A 22,803-nucleotide genomic window follows, 5' to 3' on the forward strand; every position below is an offset into this window, starting at 1 on the left:
TCAACAAAAGGGAGGTGGAAAAATTTCTACTTCTGATATTTTTAATATTCATTTCAAGAAAACACCAAAAGGAGATGGTAAATTTGATGTATCTTGTAATTATTGTAATCAGGTATACAAATTCAAGCAAGGAGGTGGATATGGTACTTTCGCCCGACATTTGCAAACAAAGCACCCGCTCAAGGTTGGATTGAGCCGTGATCAAACACAAATATCCGGGTTTGCTACCTCTTCAAACTCTCCTCAATTATTTCATTATAATGAAGCTAATTGTAGGTCTGGTTTAGCTGAAATGGTAGCAATTGATCATTTATCTTTTAGTTTTGGTGAAAAATTAGGTTTTACTCGATTTTGTCAAAACTTTGTTAATCCTAGTTTTAAATCAATTCCTAGAAATACTTTGAAAAGGAATTTGTTAAAATTGTTTAAAAACTCAAAAATTGAATTGATAACATATTTTCAAAACAATAATATTAATGTTTCTATTTGTAGTGATATTTGGAGTGATCATTGGCAAACTCATTCATATATGGGTATTACTTGTCATTGGGTTAATGAAAATTATGTTTTACAAAAAAGAATTCTTGCGTATCGATGTTTTGATGAAAGTCATAATGCTGAAAATATTTGTAGATTAATTCAACAAATTTTATAAGAATATAGATTAGTTAATAGAATTTTTTCAATTTCTTTTGATAATGCATCGGCTAATACTGCTTCTATTAATGAATTGAAAAGAATTTGCCAACCAAATTTTGGTGGAAGATTTTTTCATGTTAGATGTGCATGTCATGTTTTAAATTTATGTGTTCAAGATGGTATTAAGTCACTTAATTCTTATTTAGATCCAATTAGAAATGTTATTTCTTATATTTGGGTACACCCTCGAACTGCAAAAGCATGGGCACATTTTTGCACCTCCAATGGTCAAACCCCAAAACGTTTTTCAAAAGATGTCCCTACTCGTTAGAACTCAACTTTTAAATTACTTAATCAATCTTTTGAATATAAAGATTTATTGTGTTCTTTTGCAGCAAATTATATTCCACAATATCCTATTTTTCCAACTATGTGGAATGTTTGTAGTTCAATTTTGAATATTTTACGAATTTTTAATGATGCTACTCATACACTTAGTAGTGTTTATAAACCAACTTCACATCAATTTTTAATAGAAGCAATGAATGTGGCCGGTGTATTAATGGAAGGAATTAATGTTGAAGAAATTTGTCATGCTATTTTAGAAATGAGAGAAAAATGGTTACGTTATTATCAATTTATTCCTGAAATTTTTCTTGTTACTATGGTATTTGATCCTAGGTGTAAATTTGATGGTTTAATTGAGTGTTTGTCTAACTATTATTCGTTGTTAGGATTAGAAAATAATGAATAAATTGATGTGAATATTATAATTTCTAAGGTTAGAACTTTATGCAATCAATTATATGAAGCATATGTTATTGCTCCTAGTAGTGAAGAATCATTTCCATCCATGGCTCCGCATTCCTCTTCCTCCCAACCAATGAAATGGGGTCATAAATTTTTAGATCAAAGGAGGAAAAAACCTAGATCGAGCTCACATTCGGAGCTCGAAACTTATCTAACCACAGTTTTTGAGTTTGGTGATGATACAGGTTTAAATTTTGAAATTTTGGAGTGGTGGAAAAGGCACAAGGAGACATTTCCAACTCTTGCAATTATTGCAAGTCAACTTCTTGCAGTTCCAGCTTCAACTGTAGCCGTTGAACAAACATTCAGTAGTGGAGGCAACATTTTGGACGAAAGAAGATCAAGATTGGCTCCAGAATCATTGGAAGCTCAAGTTTGCCTCGATGATTGGGAAAGAGCTAACATGCGACGTCAAGAAGAACTTATCCATTCATCATCATCTGACGAATGGGTTAATGATGGTTCAACAACGGCGACTTCCGACTCCAATGAAGATGCGTAGGATCCAAGTCCATATTTTATTTTTTTTCACATTTGTAAAAATTAATTACTTGTATTACATTTTTGTTGTAATTATTTTTTAATGAAATTAAGTCTAATTCTATTTTTTATTTTTCACATTTGTAAAAATTAATTACTTGTATTACATACTTGTTTAGTTGTTTTAATTATTTTTAATGAAATTATTACTTATATTTCTTCAATTTTTAGTAGTGTTTTTTTATTAAAAATATGGTTGAGAATATTTATATTTACAATTACATTTAACAATTAAAAATCGAAACCAAACCGAACCGAACAACGGAACAAGGACCAAAATTGAATACAACAATATTTAAAAAAAATTCGGTTTGAACCGGAACCGGAACCGTTGACCGAACCGGCTCAAACCGTTGACCGAACCGGTCCAAACCGTTGACCGAACCGGCACGAACCGGAACCGGAACTGAACCGTCCCAAACCGCCCTTGGGCGGTTCGGTTCAGGTTCAAAGATTTCTTGAACCGGAACCGGCGGTTCATGAACCGTGGCCATGTCTATTCTCTACAATTGGCGAAGAGGTTTTGGCACAGGTGATTCACTGTGAATCATCTGCCAAAGTATGGCTTTTTTTAGAGAATCTCTATGCTTGCCAAATGATAGCTAAAGATAGAAGGATGATAATAGGAGCAGAAGGGAGAAAGAATACGCTCAATTAAGTTAATCATCTTTATTAACTTAAGTTAATTAAGTTTATTAACTTAATTAAGTTAATTGAGATGATTAACTTAAGTTTATTAACCTCAATTAACTTTTGTCTTAGCTTAATTAAGTTAATTGAGATGATTGACTTAAGTTTATTAACCTCAATTAACTTTTGTCTTAGTTAATTAACTTAAGTTAAAGAATACGCATCTTTATGCTTAATTAAGTTAAGAATACGCTCAATTAACTTAATTGAGCCTTATCAGTTAGTGTATGCTTAAGAATACGCTCAATTAAGTTCATTGAGCCTTATAGTCGAGGTATGGTTTTCTTACACTTTTGTGAATCATCTTTATGCTCGCCAAAAGTTACGCTCAATTAAGGAGGATGATCTTTCCATCAATGATTATATCCTTAAGATGAAGACCATCGGTCTTGCTCTGGCAGCAATAGGCGAGCCACTAACTAATAAGGATCTACTACTTTCCATATTAAATGGACTGGATCGGGAATACAAGATTGTTGTGAGACTAGTGACTTATCAAATGGATGAGATTGATTTGAAAAAAGTTCAATACTTACTCTTAATGCATGAGCAACGGTTGTCTGTTAAGAATTCATCTTCGTCATCTATGACTACTTTCGATTCATTAAATTCTGGAATGCATGCAAATGTTGCGAACAATGCTAATGTTCCTTCACAGAACAGTACTGGTTTTGGTAATAGCAGTAGAGGAGGCAATACTATGAAAGGGACGAGTTATATGAATAGAGGAGGACGAGGTTGAGGACGCGCGTCTAATAGGCGTGTTTACTGTCAGCTCTGTGGGAGACCGGGGCATTTTGTGGATAAATGTTACCATCGGTTTGACAGAAACTTTCAACGATTTCCTAATCAGAATTTTGGTGACTTTGGTCGATCTAACGATGATAATCAGCTTCATTCAAAGGCCTACATGGCTGCCTTTAGTGACTCTAATGGTGCCTACATGAGTGAGGCTAGTTCTATATTAGGTTCTCCCTATGGACATTCTCCAAAACCTTCTTCTGATAATTTTGTTGCTCAGTCTTTCTTTTCAGATCCCTCCTGGTTTGTTGACTCAGGAGCAACCAATCATATCACCTCTAATCTGAGCAATTTGTCTTTGCATACTCCGTATAATGGTAGAGACAAAGTTACCGTAGGTAATGGTAAGAAGCTAGCTATTACTCATATCGATACTAGTCGATTATGCTCTTATCTTAAACCTGTTACTTTTCTGTCCATTCCTAATGTTCTTCATGTTCCTAGTATGAATAAAAATTTACTTAGTGTCTCTCAATTAACTCGAGAGCATAATGTTGTGGCTGAATTTCACTCAAATGTTTGTTTGGTTCAGGACAAACCTACAGGACAAGTGCTGCTCCAGGGACGCCTTAAGGATGGGCTTTACCAACATCTTGGTCCACTGCTAATAGTGTTTCAGCCCAACCTCTAGAATCCTTACCTGTTTCTTCCTCTGTGTTTCCTTCCAGTACATGTAATACTAGAAAAACATGTAATAGACAGAATTCATTCAATCATGAGCTGTCCAATGTTGTAAACATAGCTCAAAGCACCAATGTTTGTCAGGAATGGCATAATAAATTGGGCCATCCTTCTTTTCCTGTTCTACATCGTGTCTTGAATAAAATTAGTGTATCATGTTCTTCTTCTGATTTAGTCTTTTGTGATTCTTGTAAGATTGCCAAACTTAGCCAACTTCCTTTCTCCAGGCATGATATTACAGTCAACACACCATTAGAACTGGTTTATTCTGATCTTTGGGGGCCTGCACCTGTTGTTTCTGTTCAAGGGTTTAGATATTACATTCTCTTTTGTGGATGCATACACTAGATATACTTGGATTTATCCCTTAAAACTCAAGTCTGATACTCTTATCTATTTTCACTACCTTTCATAAATTTGTTGAAATTCAATTTCAGTCTAAACTTAGAGCATTGCAAACAGATAATGGAGGTGAATTTAAAGCTTTTCTGCCCTATCTCAAAGCTAATGGCATTCAACCTAGGTTCACCTGCCCCCACTCATCAACAAAATAGTGTGGCCGAGCGAAAACATAGACACATAGCAGAGATGGGATTAACTTTGTTGTCTCATGCTCAAATGCCCTTGAAATTCTGGATAGAAGCATTTCAAACTTTTGTTCACTTAATAAATCTCCTACCCGTTGCTTCTATTAAGTTTTCAGTCCCTTTTGAGTTACTTTTTCACAAAAAACCTAACTATCAGACCCTGCAGCCCTTTGGTTGTACCTGTTTTCCCTACCTTCGTCCTTACAACAAGCACAAATTTGATTTTCATTCTACCAATTGTGTCTTCATTGGTTATACCCAAGCTAACTACAAGTGTTTGCATCCATCAAGGAGAGTGTATGTATCTCGTCATGTAAAGTTCAATGTCAATGATTTTTCGTTTCCTCTCTTGTTTCCTACTCCTACCATGACTAAATCTTTGTGTCCTCCCTTGAGTTCTTCTACTGATTTTCTTCACTCTGCAGTTTCTACGTCTTCTTCACAATGTCCTCTGACAACACGACCTTCTGTAGTTCTTGTATTGCATGCCTCTCAGTCACAGTCTTCCGATTCTTCAATCACACCTTTTTCTTCAGCCTAAACCTATCCTAGCTCCCTCTATTCATCCTATGCTTACTCGCTCAAAGGCCAAACAGCTTGTAACCTGTTCTCCTCATGTCCTAGTAAGTAACCTAGAACCTAGCTCAGTTCGTGAGGCACTCTTAGATTCATGATGGGTTAAGGCCATGGAGGAGGAGTTCAGTGCCCTACAACAGAATAATACTTGGGCCTTGGTTCCCTTTTCATCCCATATGAATTTAGTAGGTTGCAAGTGGGTTTACCGAGTTAAATATAATGTTGATGGCTCTATTCTCAAATATAAGGCTCGATTGGTAGCCAAGGGATTTCATCAAACTCCCGGTGTGGACTATGAAGAAACCTTAGTCCAATGGTTAAGGCCCCAACAATTCGTGTTCTGTTTTCTTTGGTTGTTACCTATGATTGGCACATTCAACAGATGGATGTAGATGTAAATAATGTTTTTCTTAATGGGGACCTAACTGAAACAGTCTTCATGGCTCAACCTAATGGTTTTGTTGACCCCCGGTTTCCTCATCATGTCTGTCGACTAAACAAGTCTTTGTATGGGCTCAAGCAAGCCCCCAGGGCCTGGTATTCTAAGTTGAGAACAACCTTACATAATTGGGATTTTGTACGATCTACTTCTGATGCCTCGTTTATTAAACAGACATCCAGTTATGTGTTGTTTGTTCTGGTTTACGTTGATGATATTCTCCTTACAGGCTCAGATTATTTAGCTCTCACCTCTTGTATTCGCAATTTGGACACTCAATTTGCTCTTAAAACTCTAGACTCAGTGAATTATTTCCTAGGGTTTGAAGCCTATAGAGATACTAGTGGTTTGTATCTCACTCAGTCTAAATATGTGGTTGATCTATTAAAGAAGGCTGCCATGTCAGATTGAAAGCCTTGTAGCACCCCTATAGTTGCTGGTATGTCATTAAGTGATGAGGGGGAGTCTTTTTCTAATCATGCTCTCTATCGGACTTTAATTGGATCCCTCCAATACCTTACATACACACGCCCAGACATAGCCTTTACTGTTAATAAACTGAGTCAGTTTTTGTCTAATTCTAAGACTCAACACTGGTTGGCTTGTAAAAGGCTGTTGCGTTACCTCAAAGGAACTGTTGGTATGGGGCTGGTTTTTAAACCTTCACCAGATGATTTAACTCTAACAGTGTTCACTGACGCTGATCATGCCGGTTGCAAGGTCACTCGGCGCTCAACCAGTGGGTTTTGTGTTTACTTTGGCCGAAATCTTATTGTTTGGGGAGCGGTGGTTGCTCGCTCGGTTGGTGAGGAAGAATATCAGGTTGTTGCCCTTGGCATCACAAAACTTATGTGGCTAAAGTCTCTGTTTTTTGAGTTGGGGTATCCTTGTTTGTCCACTCATCTTGCTGCCAAGAGCATGGCTGAAAAATCTGGTTTTTCATTCCCGAACTAAGCATGTGGAGATTGATGTTCATTTTGTACGTGAAAAGGTCGAAAAGGGTGATGTGGAAATTAGATATGTTCCTACCTCCGATCAAGTGGCTAACATTCTTGCTAAAGGGTTGCCTAAGTCTCGGTTTGAGTTCTTATGTGCTAAGCTTGGTATTCGAATGTCTCCTATATGCATCCGTTCTTCTATGGCTACTTTGGCCTTTGTGGAGTCTGATTTGAAGGGGCATATGGAAGCATCTGGTGCAACCAAATTACCACTATCTACAGAGTCTGATTTGAAGGGAAGTGTGGAAGCATCTAATGTCTTGTTATTACTATTAGTGCAGTGTTACTGTTGATTTCCTTTAACTGTCTATTTAGTTGTTGTTGTTAAGATTGGTAGCCGGTAGCCTTGCTTAGTTCATATAAGTTGTTAGGCGGTTGGTTCTTTCTATTATGCTTGAGCAGTATATATATCAGCTTCTGCTCCTATTATTTGTAATGTTTTTGTATTCTAATTTCTTAATTGAATCTCTCGAGGTATTCTTTCTCCCTTGTGTTCTATCTCTATTCACGATACCTAGGGTTTCTTACAATAACAACCCAGCAGGTGCAAAACCGAATTCGGTTAGAGGAGGGAAGAGAATATAGGGGAGGGAGAAATTTGTAGGGGTAAGAAAATTTTAGTTTCAATTCTTAGGGAGAGGTAAGGGCCTCTCGAATGCCCAGTTTTTCCTTGTAATTTGATTGAAGTTGGTGAAATTGAATCCAAGTTTTAGTGATTTCTTTTCTAGTTCGCATCAATTTGGTATCAGAGAATTATCGATCCTGATAGTGAACCTGACGGACCGAGTAAGTGAATTGGAAGGGAGGATGGAAGGCATGAAACAGAGAGTTGATGCCACGAGGGGTGAGGTTCAATCGGTGGAGAAGAATGTCACAAACATGGAGCAGTTCGCATGGATGAGAATGAGGTGGGAAGAGCAGGAACGGGAGAGGAAGAACAAGGAGAAGTTGGGAGACCAACCACCATGATTCACTCAAGATTCCGAGGCGATGCCGGAAATAGGAGTACGGCGAGCTGAAGTAGGTGGTTCCAATGGGGGCTGGCAGCCAGAGATCCGAGGACGTCAATTGAAGATGCCACTCTTCGAGGGCGAAGATCCGAACGGTTGAATATTTCGAGTCGAACGATACTTTGTGGTGAACAGGTTGACTGATGATGAGAAGTTGGATGCAGCAGCACCGTGTTTGGAGGGTGATGCACTTTCATGGTTCCAATGGGAAGAAAAGCGACGAAGGGTGAGGAACTAGGAGGACTTCAAATTGTTGTTGAGGCGTCGAGTTGAGGGTGTTGAGGCCGAGGGGCTTGGAGCAGATGATGGATTTAGCTCAACGTATAGAGGAGCAGAATCAGGTGGTTCAGGGAGGCGGGATTGGATTGGGTTCGAACAAGGGACAGGCCATGCCAAACCCAATTTTGACTTACCGGCGAGGGGGAATTCTGCCACATTTGCAACAGCCCCCCAAATCAACGACAGTCAGTCCTACTAACCCATATCGACCCCAAGCCAATGGGAGCTGGTGTAACCCGCCCTTCAAACGGCTTAGCGAGGCAGAGTGGAAGGCAAAAAGGGATAAGGGCCTATGTTTTCGATGTGATGAGACATATACTATAGGCCACAAGTGCATAAATAAAGAGTTGCGAGTGATGATGATATATAATGAAGAGGTAGAAGAGGCGGTAGTTAAGGGAGAAACATTGGAAGAGGTAGAAGGAGAGTCGGGGCAAGGGGGGAGGTCATTGAGCTCTCAATGAACTCTATAGTTGGATTGACAACACCACAAACTATGAAGCTCAAAGGGGACATAGAGGGGCAGCCAGTAGTGGTGCTTATTGATGGAGGAGCAATGCATAATTTTATAGCAACTGAGTTAGTGCAGCAGTTGGGTTTACCAAGGGAAAAAACAGCAAGATATGGGGTAATTATGGGAACGGGAATGGCAGTGCAAGGGGCTGGAATTTGCAAAGAAGTGAAGCTAATCTCCAAAATCTGCAAATTGTAGAGGATTTTTTACATCTAGACTTGGGGAGCTTAGACGTAATTTTGGGAACGAAGTGGCTAGCAGCCGTTGGAAAAATGAATGTGGATTGGAAGGCCATTACAATGAAATTTCAGATAGGAGGCATAGCAGTAACATTGCAAGCGGACCCTAGCTTGAGCAAGACCTTGGTGTCCTTGAAGGCGATGGTGAAGGCCTTTAAGGAAAATGGAGAAGGAATGCTATTAGAATTGGGAACCATGGCGGCAAAGATCAAAGAAGCTCAAAAGGAAGCTCCAGTGATGCTAAGGGGGGTGTTGGCCGGGTTTGAGACGGTTTTCTCTACACCGGAGGGGCTGCCACCTTGCAGGAGGAAGGATCATGCTATAAATCTGGTTTCGAGAACCACACCGGTTAGTGTAAGGCCCCACTGATACCCTTATTTGCAAAAAAAATTAAATTGAGAAGTTGGTGGGGGAGATGTTGTCTGTTAGAATTATACAACCTAGTTCCAGCCCATTTTCGAATCCAGTGTTGTTGGTAAAAAAGAAGGATGTAGGGTGGCATTTTTGTGTGGACTATAGGGCCTTGAACAAGATCACTATACCGGACAAATTTCCCATTCCCGTGATAGAGGAGTTACTTGATGAGTTGCATGATGCCATGTGTAGAAGAGCATGTAACATTGAGATAGTGTTAGCTTGCTGTTTACTGTTCCGTTTTATGTTCTTTCTTGTAGTTGTTATGTTATTATTTGTGTTAGGCGGTAATGCCTCAGTGTTGGTTAAGTTGCATATATAAACACCTCTTGTTTAGTTGTTGTCATTGATTTTATTCATTCAATAAGATTTCCAGTGTTGAGTATTCTTCTTCTCTCCACCTCTCAGTCTCTTAAACCCTAGGTATCATTCTTACATGGCATCAAAGCCAAACACGCTAATGGCGTTAATTCATGAAAATCGGTCCTCCTCTCCTCCTCCTACTAGATCTACCTCAAATCTGTCATCGGTTTCTCAATTCGATTTTGTTGTAGCGTCTAAGGCTTTCAGTTTCATTCCACTAAAGCTTGATTCAAAGAATTATATCTTTTGGAAGGCTCGGATCTTAGCGACTATAAGAGCCTTTGATTTGGTTTCATTCTTGAACAACTCATCTCCTCCTTCAAAATATGTGATCCACTCGAATGGAGTTAGTTCAACTGTGAATCAAGAAGTCAATCCAGAATACATGAACTGGCTTTGATCTGATCAATTGTTGTTAGGCTGGCTCTTCTCCACGATTACCGAAGAAGTGTTAGCGCAAGTGATTCACTATGAATCATCTATTGAGGTATGGCTTTATCTTGAAAAATTGTACGCTAGACATATTATAACCAAGTCATTTCAACTAAAGCAACAATTAAGATTTGTTAAAAAGGAGAATTTATCGGTTAATGACTGTGTTTTAAAGATCAAGACCATAAGTCATTCTCTTGCAAGTATAGGAGAACCTTTGAGTGACAAGAAGTTGTTGCTTGCAATTCTTAATGGTCTAGAACAAGATTATGACCGTGTTGTGAGTTTAATCACCTATCAAATGGATGATATAGATTTGGAGAAAGTTCAATACTTGCTGCTCATGCATGAACAACGCTTAGCTTCTAAAAATGTACCTCCGTCTTCTCTACATTTTGATTCACTGTCCTCTACTATGAATTTTAATATGGTTTCACATCAGAATAATGGAAATTCTAGTTATAATAGAGGAGGATATTCTCAGAGAGGAGGAAGTTCTGGATTTAGAGGAGGTAGAGGCAAAGGTAGATCAAACAGAAAATTTTACTGTCAGTTGTGTGGAAAACCAGGACATCTAGTAGATAAATGCTATTATCAGTTTGATCGAAATTTTACTCGAGTAACCAATCAAGGCACTAGTAGATCCTCTGGTGGTTATAATCCTGGAAATCAGTTCGATTCAAGTGCTTATATGGCTACCTTTAGTGATTCTAATGGAGTTTACTCTAGTGATAACGGTTCAGTGCTAGGCTCACCATATAATAACACTCTCGAGCAATTTGCTACTCAACAACAACCATCTTTTCCTGATCCAGCCTGGTTTGTGGACTCCGGCAACATAAATCACATTACTTCGAACCTTAATAATTTGTCCCTGCATTCACCTTATCATGGTGGGGACAAAGTTACCATTAGCAATGGTAAACAGTTGCCTATTACTCATGTTGGTACAGGTATGTTAAATACCTCTTCCAATTCTTTTCTTTATATTCCTAATATTCTTCATGTTCCTAGTATACATAAAAATCTTCTAAGTGTTTCTCCACTTACTAGATATCATAATGTGGTGGTCGAATTTCATTATGATGTCTGTTTGATTAAGGACAAAAGAACCGGGGAGGTTCTTCTACGGGGACACTTTAAGGATGGGCTATATCGGCTAGTTCCAGCTTCTTGTTCTGCTGCAACAAGCACTCCAGCTCAATCCCTAGCGCCAATTTCTGTTAATTCAACTAGTACTTTGTCCACTTCCTGTAATAATAGGAAAGTTTGTAACCCACAGTCTTCATTTGTTCATGAACTGTCACATGATGTAAATTTGGCTCAAAATACTGGTATATGTCAGGATTGGCACAATAAATTGGGTCATCCCTCTTTGAATGTTCTTCGAACTGTGTTGAATAAAACTGAAATTTCTTGTTCATCTTCTTATTTAGTTTTCTACGATTCTTGCAAGATTGGTAAATTACATCAATTACCTTTTTCTACACATGAGATTATTGTTGTTCGCCCCTTACAACTAGTATATTCTGATCTATGGGGACCAGCTCCTATGTTGTCAATGCAAGGTTTTCGGTATTATGCCATTTTTGTGGATGCTTACACTAGACACACTTGGTTATATCCTTTAAAACTCAAATCCGATCTTCTATCAGTCTTTGCTACCTTTCATAAGCTTGTTCAAACTCAATTTCAAACCAAAATTCAAGCCTTACAAACTGATAATGGGGGAGAATTTCATGCCTGTCTACCTTATCTACAGAGTAATGGCATTCAGCCTAGGTTTACGTGCTCTCACACTCATCAACAAAATGGGATCGCTGAGCGTAGACACCGGCATATAGCTGAAATGGGATTAACCTTTTTGGCCCATGCAAAAATGTCTTTAACATTTTGGGGAGAAGCTTTTCTAACTGCTGTTCATGTGATTAATCTTCTTCCTTCCTCATTGATTAATTTTCAGACTCCATTTGAACTATTATATCAGAAGTCTCCCAATTATAATTTTCTTCAACCGTTTGGTTGTGCTTGTTTCCCTTTCCTTCGGCCTTACAACAAGCACAAGTTTGAGTTTCATTCAACCAAGTGTATCTTTATTGGATATAGTATCACTCAAGCTGGTTATAAATGTTTACATCCATCTGGTCGTGTGTATACAACCCGACATGTACAATTTAATGTTCGGGGTTTTCCTTACTCCACCATATTTTCTTCCTCTAATGTGCCTACTACATTACCTCATGGTTTCAAGCCCAGTGCTCCTTCTATTGAATTTCTTCGTTCTTTTGTTTCTTCATCTCCTTCTTGCAAGTGTCCCCTGGTAACTCATTCCCCAAGTTCTTTTCTGAGATCCACAAACACTATTCAATCTTCTACCACTACATTTCCTCCTACATCATCTACCCCTCCTATCTCTAAGACTCCTAAACATAAACTTGCTCCAACTCCTTCTATTCACCCTATGCTCACTCGACTTAAAGCCTGATGGGTCCATTTTAAAGTATAAAGCCAGATTAGTTGCCAAAGGATTTCTTCAAAATCCAGGTGTGGACTATGCAAAAACCTTTAGTCCAGTGGTTAAAACTCCTACCATTAGAGTTTTGCTTTCCTTGGCAGTGTCTTTTGGTTGGGAGATTCAGCAAATGGATGTTAACAATGCATTTTTGAATGGTGATTTAGTTGAGACTGTGTATATGGCTCAACCAGAAGGATTTGTTAATTCTGCTACTCATCATGTTTGTAAGTTGAAGAAGTCTTTATATGGATTGAAACAAGCTCCTCGTGCTTGGTATAATAAGCTGAAGAAAGCTTTAATTCACTAGGATTTTGTTAGATCAGTTTCTGATGCTTTTTTGTTTATCAAGCGAACAGTTGAGTATGTGTTGTTTCTGTTAGTATATGTGGATGATATCCTTCTTACCGGATCTAGTTCCACTGCGCTTCAGGCCTGTATTCGTGATCTTGATCAACAGTTTGCTTTAAAAACTCTAAGAGCTGTTAATTACTTTCTTGGATTTGAGGTGTATAGAAACAAGACTGGTCTTTATCTTACTCAAACTAAATACGTTGTGGATTTGTTTGTTGAAGAAAGCTGGGATGGAAGATTGTAAGCCTTGTGACACTCCTATGATTGCTGGTCTTTCTTTAACAAATGAAGGAGAAGAGTTTCCTAATCCAGCTGTCTATAGAACAATTATAGGATCTTTATAATATTTGACCTATACAAGGCCTGATATTGCATTTGTTGTTAACAAGTTGAGTCAGTTTTCAACACATCCTAAATGCCAACATTGGTCAGCTTGCAAGAGACTACTTCGGTATATAAAGGGAACTACTGATTTGGGCTTGTTTTTCTCCTCTACACCTGAAAATCTGACCATATCAGTATTTACTGATGCAGATCATGCTGGCTACAAGGTCACCAGGAGGAGTACTAGTGGATTTTGTGTTTATCTTGGTAGCAATCTTACAATTTGGGGTTCCAAAAAGCAGCCTGTGGTTGCTCAGTTAGTAGTGGAAGCTGAGTATAGGGTTGTTGCCTTGGGAGTGATGGAGTTACTATGGCTTAAGTCATTGTTTACAGAGTTGGGATATTCTGTTGGTTCAATTCCTATTGTATGGTGTGGTAATTTGGTAGCCAAGAGTATGGTTGAAAATCCAATTTTTCACTCTGGCACCAAACATGTTGGTGTTGATGTTCATTTTGTTAGAGAAAAAGTTGAAAATGGTGAAGTGGAAATACGGTATGTCCCTACTTCAAAGCAAGTTATTGATATTCTAACTAAGAGTCTGCCTCGGGACAGATTTCAACTCTTATGTGGCAAACTACAGCTTACTTGGAGTCCTATATGTACTTGTACACAAAGATATACTGCAAAGGAAGCATCTTCTAACAGCTTGTGTGTAGAGACACTGGAGAAGCTTGATTTGAGGGGAAGTGTAGAAGAGAATGTAACATTGAGATAGTGTTAGCTTGCTGTTTACTGTTCCGTTTTATGTTCTTTCTTGTAGTTGTTATGTTATTATTTGTGTTAGGTGATAATGCCTCAGTGTCGGTTAAGCTGCATATATAAGCAGCTCTTGTTTAGTTGTTGTTATTGATTTTATTCATTCAATAAGATTTCCAGTGCTCAAGTATTCTTCTTCTCTCTGCCTCTCAGTCTCTTAAACCCTAGGTATCATTCTTACACCATGGTCTTCTCCAAGCTCAATTTGAAATCTAGTTACCATCAGATTAGAGTCAAGTCTGAGGATGTTCCCAAGACCGCTTTCAGGACTCATGAAAGGCATTACAAGTTCCTAGTAATGCCATTCAGGCTGACGAATGCACCAACCACCTTCCAATCATTGATGAATGACATTTTCAGAGAATATTTGGGGCGTTTTATGTTGGTATTCTTCGATGACAGATTGGTGTATAGCTGAGATTTTGAACAACACACACAACACTTATGTTGTGTCTTAAAGGTACTAGCGGACAACCAGCTCTTTGCCAATAGGAAGAAGTGTGTGTTTAGGCAAGCTATGTTAGATTGGCCTACTCCTACATCGGTAAAGGAATTGAGGGAGTTCCTTGGCCTCATGGGGTATTATAGACGCTTTGTGAGGGATTATGGCAAGTTAGCAAGGCCTCAAACGGAGAGATTAAGGAAGAACAACTTCTTTTGGGATGTGGCAGCCGAGCAGGCCTTCCAGTAACTTAAGGCTAAAATGGTATCCCTACCCGTTTTAGCCTTGTCGGACTTTGGGATGCCTTTCGTCATTGAGACTGATGCCTCGGGATAAGGTATGGGGGCTGTATTAATGCAAGAACAAAGGCCTATTGCTTATTTCAATCATGCTTTCAATCAGTTAGGGAGGAAAAAATCTATTTATGAGAGGGAATTGATGGCCATAGTGTTTGCTGTGCAAAAATGGAGACACTACTTGTTCGGCAAGAAGTTTGTGGTTTGAACAGATCAAAGGAGTCTCAAATACTTGATGGAACAGCGGGTGGTGAGTCCGAAATACTTGAAATGGATGGTGAAATTGATGGGGTTCCAATTTGAGACACAATATCGGCTGGGTTTGGAGAATAAAGTTGTTGATGGGCTGTCACGAATCTGCCACCCAGCAACAATAATGGCCTTAACAGTGCCTAAAGTGGTCCAAATGGATCAGTTAGTCAGTGAGGTAAAGGCAAATGAAAGATCGCAAGGAATTATCCCAGATCTCCAAGCTAATCCTACTTCACACCCTAACTTCCAGCTAGTGGACAACCATTTCCTTTACAAGGGAAGGCTGTATTTACCCAAGGGATCCACTCTCATTCCATTGTTACTGCATGAGGGGCACAATGGAAGTGTAGGAGGACACTCAGGATTCTTAAAAACTTACAAAAGGATGGCGGAAAATGTTTGTTGGCAGGGAATGAAAAGGGATATATATCAGTATGTAAGTGATTGCTCAGTTTGCCAACGAAATAAATAAATGGCTTTAGCACCAGGGGGACTCTTGTAGCCCCTTCCTATCTCAAACCAAATTTGGGACAACATTGCTATGAACTTCATTGAGGGATTGCCGAAGTCTAGCAAAATGGACTCAATTTTGGTGGTGGTGGACAGACTAAGTAAGTACGAGCATTTCATTGGTCTTAAACACCCGTTTACAGCTAGGGAGGTGGCAAGAATTTTTATTAAGGAAGTGGTGAGGCTTCATGGAATGCCAAGGTCCATTATATCAGATAGAGACAAAATTTTAATGAGCAAATTTTGGGAGGAGATGTTCGGACTACAAGGTACCAAACTCAACAGAAGCATAGCCTATCACCCTCAAACGGATGGGCAAATGGAGGTACTTAACCAAACTTTAGAAACCTACCAACGCTGTTTTGCTTCCTCAAAACTGAAGGCATGGTACATATGGCTACCTTGGGCTTAATTATGATATAATACCTCCTACCACACCGCTGCCAAGGTGACTCCATTTCAAGCAGTGTATGGGCGAGAACCACCACCCTTATTGAGGTTTGAGAAGGGAACTACCTCTGTTTCAATGGTGGAGCAGCAGTTGATTGAGAGAGATTTAATCCTTGGGGAATTGAAAGCACAGCTGATAAGAGCACAAGCAATGATGAAGAAGGGAGCAGATCTGAAAAGAAAGGAGGTGAAGTACAAAGAAGGAGACTTGGTTTATTTGAAATTAAAGCCATATCATCAAAAATCATTGGTTGCCTGATATTATGGTCCATTTGAAATTGAGGAGGTAGGCCCGATAGCTTATAAGCTGATACTGCCACCACATTACCCTATCTATCCTGTATTTCACATGTCCCAACTACGGGAGGCAAGAGAGGCATTGGAAGCTAATGTGGAGATTCCTCGACAGCTTAATGAAAACCTTGAGATGCTGGTGGAACCGGAGGCAGTGCTTGGAGTTTGGTAGGGAACCGAGAAGAACTTACAGGGATTAGAGATGCTCATTCAATGGAAGGGGCTACCCCCGTTAGAAGCTACTTGGGAGCCCTACCACTTGATCCAGCAGCAATTTCCATTTTTCCACCTTGAGGACAAGGTGAAAGTGGGGGGGGGGGGGGGGAGTAATGATAGGGGTTCACTGGACGTATCAAAGACGATCCAAGGGGCAAGGGCAGGAGAGTAAATTGGCTGGCTAGCATAACAGCCAGCCATGTGCGTAGAGGTAGAGTGGAAAAATCGTTGGGTTGTGTAACAACCCAGCAGGTGCGAAACCAAATTTGGTTAGAGGAGGAGGGTAGAGAATATAAGGGAGGGAGAAATTTGTAGGGGTAAGAAAATTTTAGATTTAGTTCTTATGGAGAGTTAAGGGCCTTTCGAATGCCCAGTTTTTTCTTGTAATTTGATTGAAGTTAGTGAAATTGAATCCAAGTTTCAGTGATTTCTTTTCTGGTTTGCATCAGGTTATTAGGTAAAGCAACAATAAAGCAATTTATAAATGCCACCATGATAACATAATTTTACCAAAAACCATAAGAAAGTGCACTTCCTACCATTTACTTGTTGAAGAAACCATTTCTTACTTTGTGACAAAGCAATTTACAAGGTACATGCCAGAACAAATGAAATCGAAGCCCGCTACCGGAATGCTATTGCAGGTACGTGTGGAAAAAATGATAAAAAGTCTGGATTTTTCAACAGATTTTTTTTTTTTTTTTTTTTTTTTGGAGGGGGGGGGGGGGGGGGGGGGAGGAGGGAGTAACAGGGGCCAACTAATACAAGTACTCCTTTCAGGTCTCCAAAGTGATTGAATTGGCCTACTCCTAAGCTACCATATTTAGCTATAGAAGATCAGTGATTATTTTATATTAAACTCCTTGCAAAGAAAGGTAACCATCCTAAGGCTGTAGCTCCTTACAATTTTTATAAATAAGAACTACAGCTCCTAAACAACTAGGGAAAGCTAAAAGAAAAACTGAGAACAACCAGTGAGTGTCTCGAGTCATGCAGACAGGCTAGCATAAGAAAGTAACATCTGGAAGTGGCATGACTTAATTCTGCAATTCAACCAATGTCCTTGTTCTTTGTTTTATGCTTCCATAAGAAAGTAACATCTGAAAGATGATTTTGTCTACTTTCTGAATTCGCCTTTCAGTAGATTGAAGGGCAATAAGTGCATCAGTGGTAATAACAAAGGTAAGACACTGAGTTTCGTATTTTTTAGCAGTGTTGGTTCAACAATCAGATTAGGTAATGCAGGGTTGATTATATTAACCAGTTAGAGAAGTCACTGTCACTTTCTTAACACTTCAGTGCAAGAAAAAAAGGCACTCAAACACAGCCCCATCCAAATCATACCAAGGGAGCATGTGCCCCATTCTACACTAAAAGATTTTCTTTTTCAGGAAGGGAAAAAATAAATGACCTGACAGAAAACAATAAACACAAAAGAGAGTATAACCACAGATTACTTTTAACTCAGAAAATGAAATAAGAAAAACTCCACAAACAGGCATAAAATAGTACTTCATCACAAACCTTTAATTTTTCAGAACAAGAAGCAATTCTCCGTGCTGTCTTTTGTTGTTTTAGCGCCCAATTTTTCTCAATTGAGAGTTTCCTCTTCTGCTGTTCAATAATCCACTTCTCTGATGTGGTACAAGTAGGAGATGGTGCTAAATCTGCATGTGAAGACATATCTTCCTCCTGTTGGTCAGTTTCTGGCATTATGGGACCTCCACTACCATTCTTTTGCATGTCAGGAAGTATACTTTTGCATCCATCTGGAATACATCTTCTTTGAACCTCAGAAATTTTTTGATAATCTGGACAATGGATTTACTTGTAGCATAAGCAACAGAGCAGCACAAGTGGAAGTTACTGATTAAAAGGCTGATAATTTAATCCCAAATTGGGTTTATGAATAGGAAGGATTAAAGTCATCACCAACCCCAAAATTTTGAACTATACAATAACACAGAAATTTCATTATTGTGTAAGAGACATTAGAGTTTTACTTCTCCAATTTTTCAAGAAAATTCATTTTACTACTATTTTATAGTTAACTAGTTTCATTTTTAACGTCTTTTATTTTCTGAGTCATATGAAAGTTCAAAATGTGCCAAATAGCTAAACAGCCTAAACTTAGTCCCACCCCCCCCCCCCCCCCCCCCCTAATGCAAAAGCAGAAAGGGAGATGAGATTAAAAAAATTCAACCAGACATGATTAAGGGATTGAGGGATTCAAACCCATGGCAAGTATGAGACAAGTATGGCAATAGTTTTCTCTATTAGGAAAAGGCAAACTGAATCCATTTCCTCCCCTACTTGGCTAAAGGCATGATTCTCACCCTCAGACACATTCTTCAACAAGACATTTGCATCCTTCATAGTCATCACAGTTTGGCGTTCAGCTTCAGTTCCTGAAATAGGCTTCCAATGTTCTCCTGATGGAAAACTAGGCAAATGACTACCAGCATGTCGGCTTCCTTGAATGCTAGAGTCGGGAAGGATCTGCAATTGACTTGGAGCACCATCTCTTCTTTCTGACACTGATTCTTGAGAGATGACAGACCCAGGAACTGATCCATCAGCAAACTCATTACCAGCCCCAGTCCAGTTGATCAACTCAGGTTTTGTCTGCTTGTTTATGCCCATAAGAGAGGAAGCTTGCTTTGCATTCCCAGCCTGCTGTCCATTCCTTGAATCCTCTTTCTGACTACTAACAGATAAATCCCTCACTCTTGAAGAATCCAGTTGTGAGCCCCTAGATAGGAATGCCTGCGGATCTAGTATTTCCTGAATCGATGCCTCAGCCTCACTTCTTCCTCTTGTGGCTAAAGGATGCCACCTTTCTTCTGCTTGTGCAGAAAGATCAGAAGGCAGGTGACTCTTGTCCCCCATGAGGTTTGGGTCCTCAGATTCTTTTGACAAACTAGCCCCAGGGACAGGGAGAACTCCAGAATTGTAACTTTGATCATTAATTGAGAGCCCTTTTCCTTTATGATCAATCAGCTCTTTGCGAGAAGCATCTGCAGTGATGTGTGTTAATTTTCAAGTGATGGTGGGAAATAGAAAATAGAATATCTAATAGTAGTTACCTTCTTTTTGAAGGAAGTTTCCCAATGCAATTTCAAGATGTAGCTTCTTTGGCATCAGACCATTCCTGCATGTGCCAAGCAATTTTGTTTTGGAAATAATACAACTAGAAACAAGGATTATAGAAGCATAACAGGTTCTTTGTTTCTTTTTTTCTTTTGTTTTATTTATTTATTTATTTTTGGGCAGAGGGGGGTGTACGGTATATTCTCTATAATTAAGAGGTCGGAAGCTAAGGTAAAGCCACATATACCTGAATGCCAAGAACACGAGGCACTGAGCTCTGAGCTGTTTTAGATGTTGCTCCTTGAAAGGCATGTTAGATACACCAGGAGCCTGAGAAATCAGAAATTTTCCTGTATCTCTAGGAACTGGGCCTCTAAAGATGTTCATTTCCATAAAATTTCCCGGAATGCCACTCTGTGTAACAGAAACATCATTTTCCAAAAGCAATAAAACATAATGTTTCAACGCAGCTATGCGTAAGAAGACATATGCACAATGTGAAGATATTACTGAAGATCATTGAATAAAGATATAACCCCTAATTTAACACAGCATAATTGAACATCAACAGTCACAAAAAAACTACAGAGTAAAATATATATATATATATATATTGCTCACAAAATATCTGAGAACTAATTGAACAGGCAAGCAATTCGAAAGGAAGAACTAAGAACTCTAAGAAATCCAATTGCTCACAAGAATATCTCAAAATAAACTAAAATAGCTAGAAATTCTCAAGGAATAACACCAACGCCACCACCATGTCTTAATCCCACTAGTGCAACTAACCCAACTTTTTTGACCAAATCCTTGTTGCCATGAGTTTCAAACTATCATCCGCATCCTTTACCTTATTCCAATCATTCACCCCCTAGATCTCAGTTACAGACTCCTACTAAAAACTCTTGAGACCTTGACCAAGAGTCAGAGGCCTTCTCATCCCTCACCCAAATTATCATTATCTCAAACACCAATCATAAGAACCCACTGAGTAGCAGTATTGTTGCACATGAGAATGTAGAGAAGGAGAATGTAATCTGGAAATAGGATTCCTCCCAGCTATGGTGGCCAAAGCTGATATGGCTAAGATGGATTTCTCCTGGCTATCATGACATACATATATCATCATTGGTGGTAAATGAAGATATGGAAATTGTTATGTTGCCCGCGTTGGGCAACATAAGGTTTTCCTGACGCGGGCAACATCAGAGGGGGGTGGGGCCCATGCCCCCCCCCCCCCCCCCCCCACCACCACCACCACCACCACCACCAAAACCGTGAAGATACTGCATAGTAGTTACTGCAAACCGTAAATAGTTCCATCCATTCCCCTAAAAAAATACTCTTTAAGGTTCTATATTTTCTCAGCGGACATCTTTCGTTCTTCATCCAGACCTTACTAGCAATTACAAAGTCAAGCTAATCAGCTCACCCATAAGGGTACATAGCCATCCAATGCAACCACTTTCATCTTCAGCCTTTGTGAGCATGTTGAAGACAAGACCCAAGAATGGTTCATACGCAATACAGCAACATCATGAACATGCTTCTGATATTGTGGAGAATTAAAATGAAATTAGTGGCATTATCAAGAAGTTAAATCCGAGATAATGCTCCTAAATATTCGAATCATTCAAAGCTATAGATAAGGCCGAATCTCTCCCCTATATGTTAGCTGATTATTTCTGTTAGATAATTTGTAAAATTAAATAGATTAGATATTGTTCTTATAGATAGATTAGACTTGTACATTAGGTAGGACTTTTATCTCCTAATCATGTATATATTGAGCACTATCAAATAAAACAATGAATTATTCTCTTCTCTCAATTAATTCTACATGGTATCAGAGCAGAGTTTTGATTCACTCCCAAGCCTCTTCCGATAAACCACTACTCGCCCTTCCTCCCGTAGTGCTTTTCTTCTTTCAGCCACTTGTTTCTCCCTACTCATCAACATGGCCAGCAAGAGTTCTCAATCATCCAAAATTATCCCCTTACCCACCAACAATCAAGGAGCCATCGACAATAATATTTTCATTGTCATTGGACATAAATTGAATGGGCAGAACTACCTACAATGGTCTCAAGTCTTGATGTTCATATGTGGGAAGGGGAAGGACGATTACTTGACCTGAGCAACAATCAAACCAAAGGAAGAAGATCCTACATATCGGAGTTGGAAAGCTGAGAATAATATGGTAATGTCCTGGTTTATAAATTCTATGGTGAATGATATAGGAGAGAATTTTCCTTTATATGATACAGCCCAAGATATTTGGGAGGCTGCTAGAGAAGCCTATTCACATGTTGAAAACACCTCTGAATTGTTTGAGATTGAAAGCTTGCTTGATGATCTCAAACAAGGTGAATCTCATGTGACTCAATATTTCAATTCCTTGAACAAATATTGGCTAGAACTAGAGAAGTTTGATAACATTGAATGGAAGTGCACAGAAGATTTTGCAAAGTACAAAAAGATTGTGGAACAAAAGAGGTTGTATAAATTCCTAATGGGCTTGAACAAGAACCTAGATGGTATTAGAGGAAGGATACTTGGTACAAAACCCTTTCCCAAGTATTCAAGAAGCTTTTTTCGAGGTTCGAAGGGAAGAAAGTAGGTTGAAGATCATGCTTAAACCTGCAACATCTAATCTAGAACAGTCAGCATTAGTCACCCAAAGTACTCCACAGAATTTCAAACCGAGGAAGGGACCACCATGGTGTGATCACTGTCACAAAGCAAGACATACGAAAGATACTTGTTGGGAGATACACGGCAAAATCCCAGATTGGAAGCCAGCACATGAGAGGAGTAAGAGCAACCTAGTATCTATGGAGGAGCGCACTGCAACCACGGCACCAACATTGTTTAGTAAGGAACAAATGGAATGCCTGCAAACCATGTTTGGAAAGACTCAAATCAATCAGTCCTCTACCATAGCATCAGGATCTATAGCCCACAAAGGTACTCTTCTACATGCCCTTATCACTAAAAGAGATTTATCCAATGTTTGGGTGATTGATTCAAGGGCCTCAGATCACATGATGGGGCAAATCAATCTCCTATCCAATTTCCAGCCATGTAACAAAAATTGGACTGTAAGGGAGGTAGATGGCTCACTGTCAAAGGTTGTGGGAACTGGATCCATTACTCTTTCTAAGGATATTGTGCTGAAATCAGTCCTTTTGGTGCCTAATCTGAATTGCAATCTATTATCTATCAGTAAAT

General features: G+C 39.1%; 1 protein-coding gene across 2 annotated transcripts in view; it reads right to left on the minus strand.

The window, feature by feature from the left end:
* The window catches only part of LOC127805065 (chromatin structure-remodeling complex protein SYD), a 61,972-nt gene that overhangs the window by 26,467 nt on the left and 12,702 nt on the right, over window positions 1–22,803 (minus strand). For both annotated transcript variants that reach the window (XM_052342224.1, XM_052342223.1), the window contains exons 7-10: window positions 19,817–19,983; window positions 19,566–19,630; window positions 18,816–19,496; window positions 18,004–18,290 (exon numbers count right to left, since the gene is read on the minus strand). In XM_052342224.1, coding sequence (XP_052198184.1) covers window positions 18,004–18,290; window positions 18,816–19,496; window positions 19,566–19,630; window positions 19,817–19,983 — 1,200 coding nt within the window. The remainder of the gene's footprint in view (window positions 1–18,003; window positions 18,291–18,815; window positions 19,497–19,565; window positions 19,631–19,816; window positions 19,984–22,803) is intronic.

Source organism: Diospyros lotus, chromosome 1 (assembly GCF_014633365.1).
Source record: "Diospyros lotus cultivar Yz01 chromosome 1, ASM1463336v1, whole genome shotgun sequence".
Taxonomy (NCBI): domain Eukaryota; kingdom Viridiplantae; phylum Streptophyta; class Magnoliopsida; order Ericales; family Ebenaceae; genus Diospyros; species Diospyros lotus.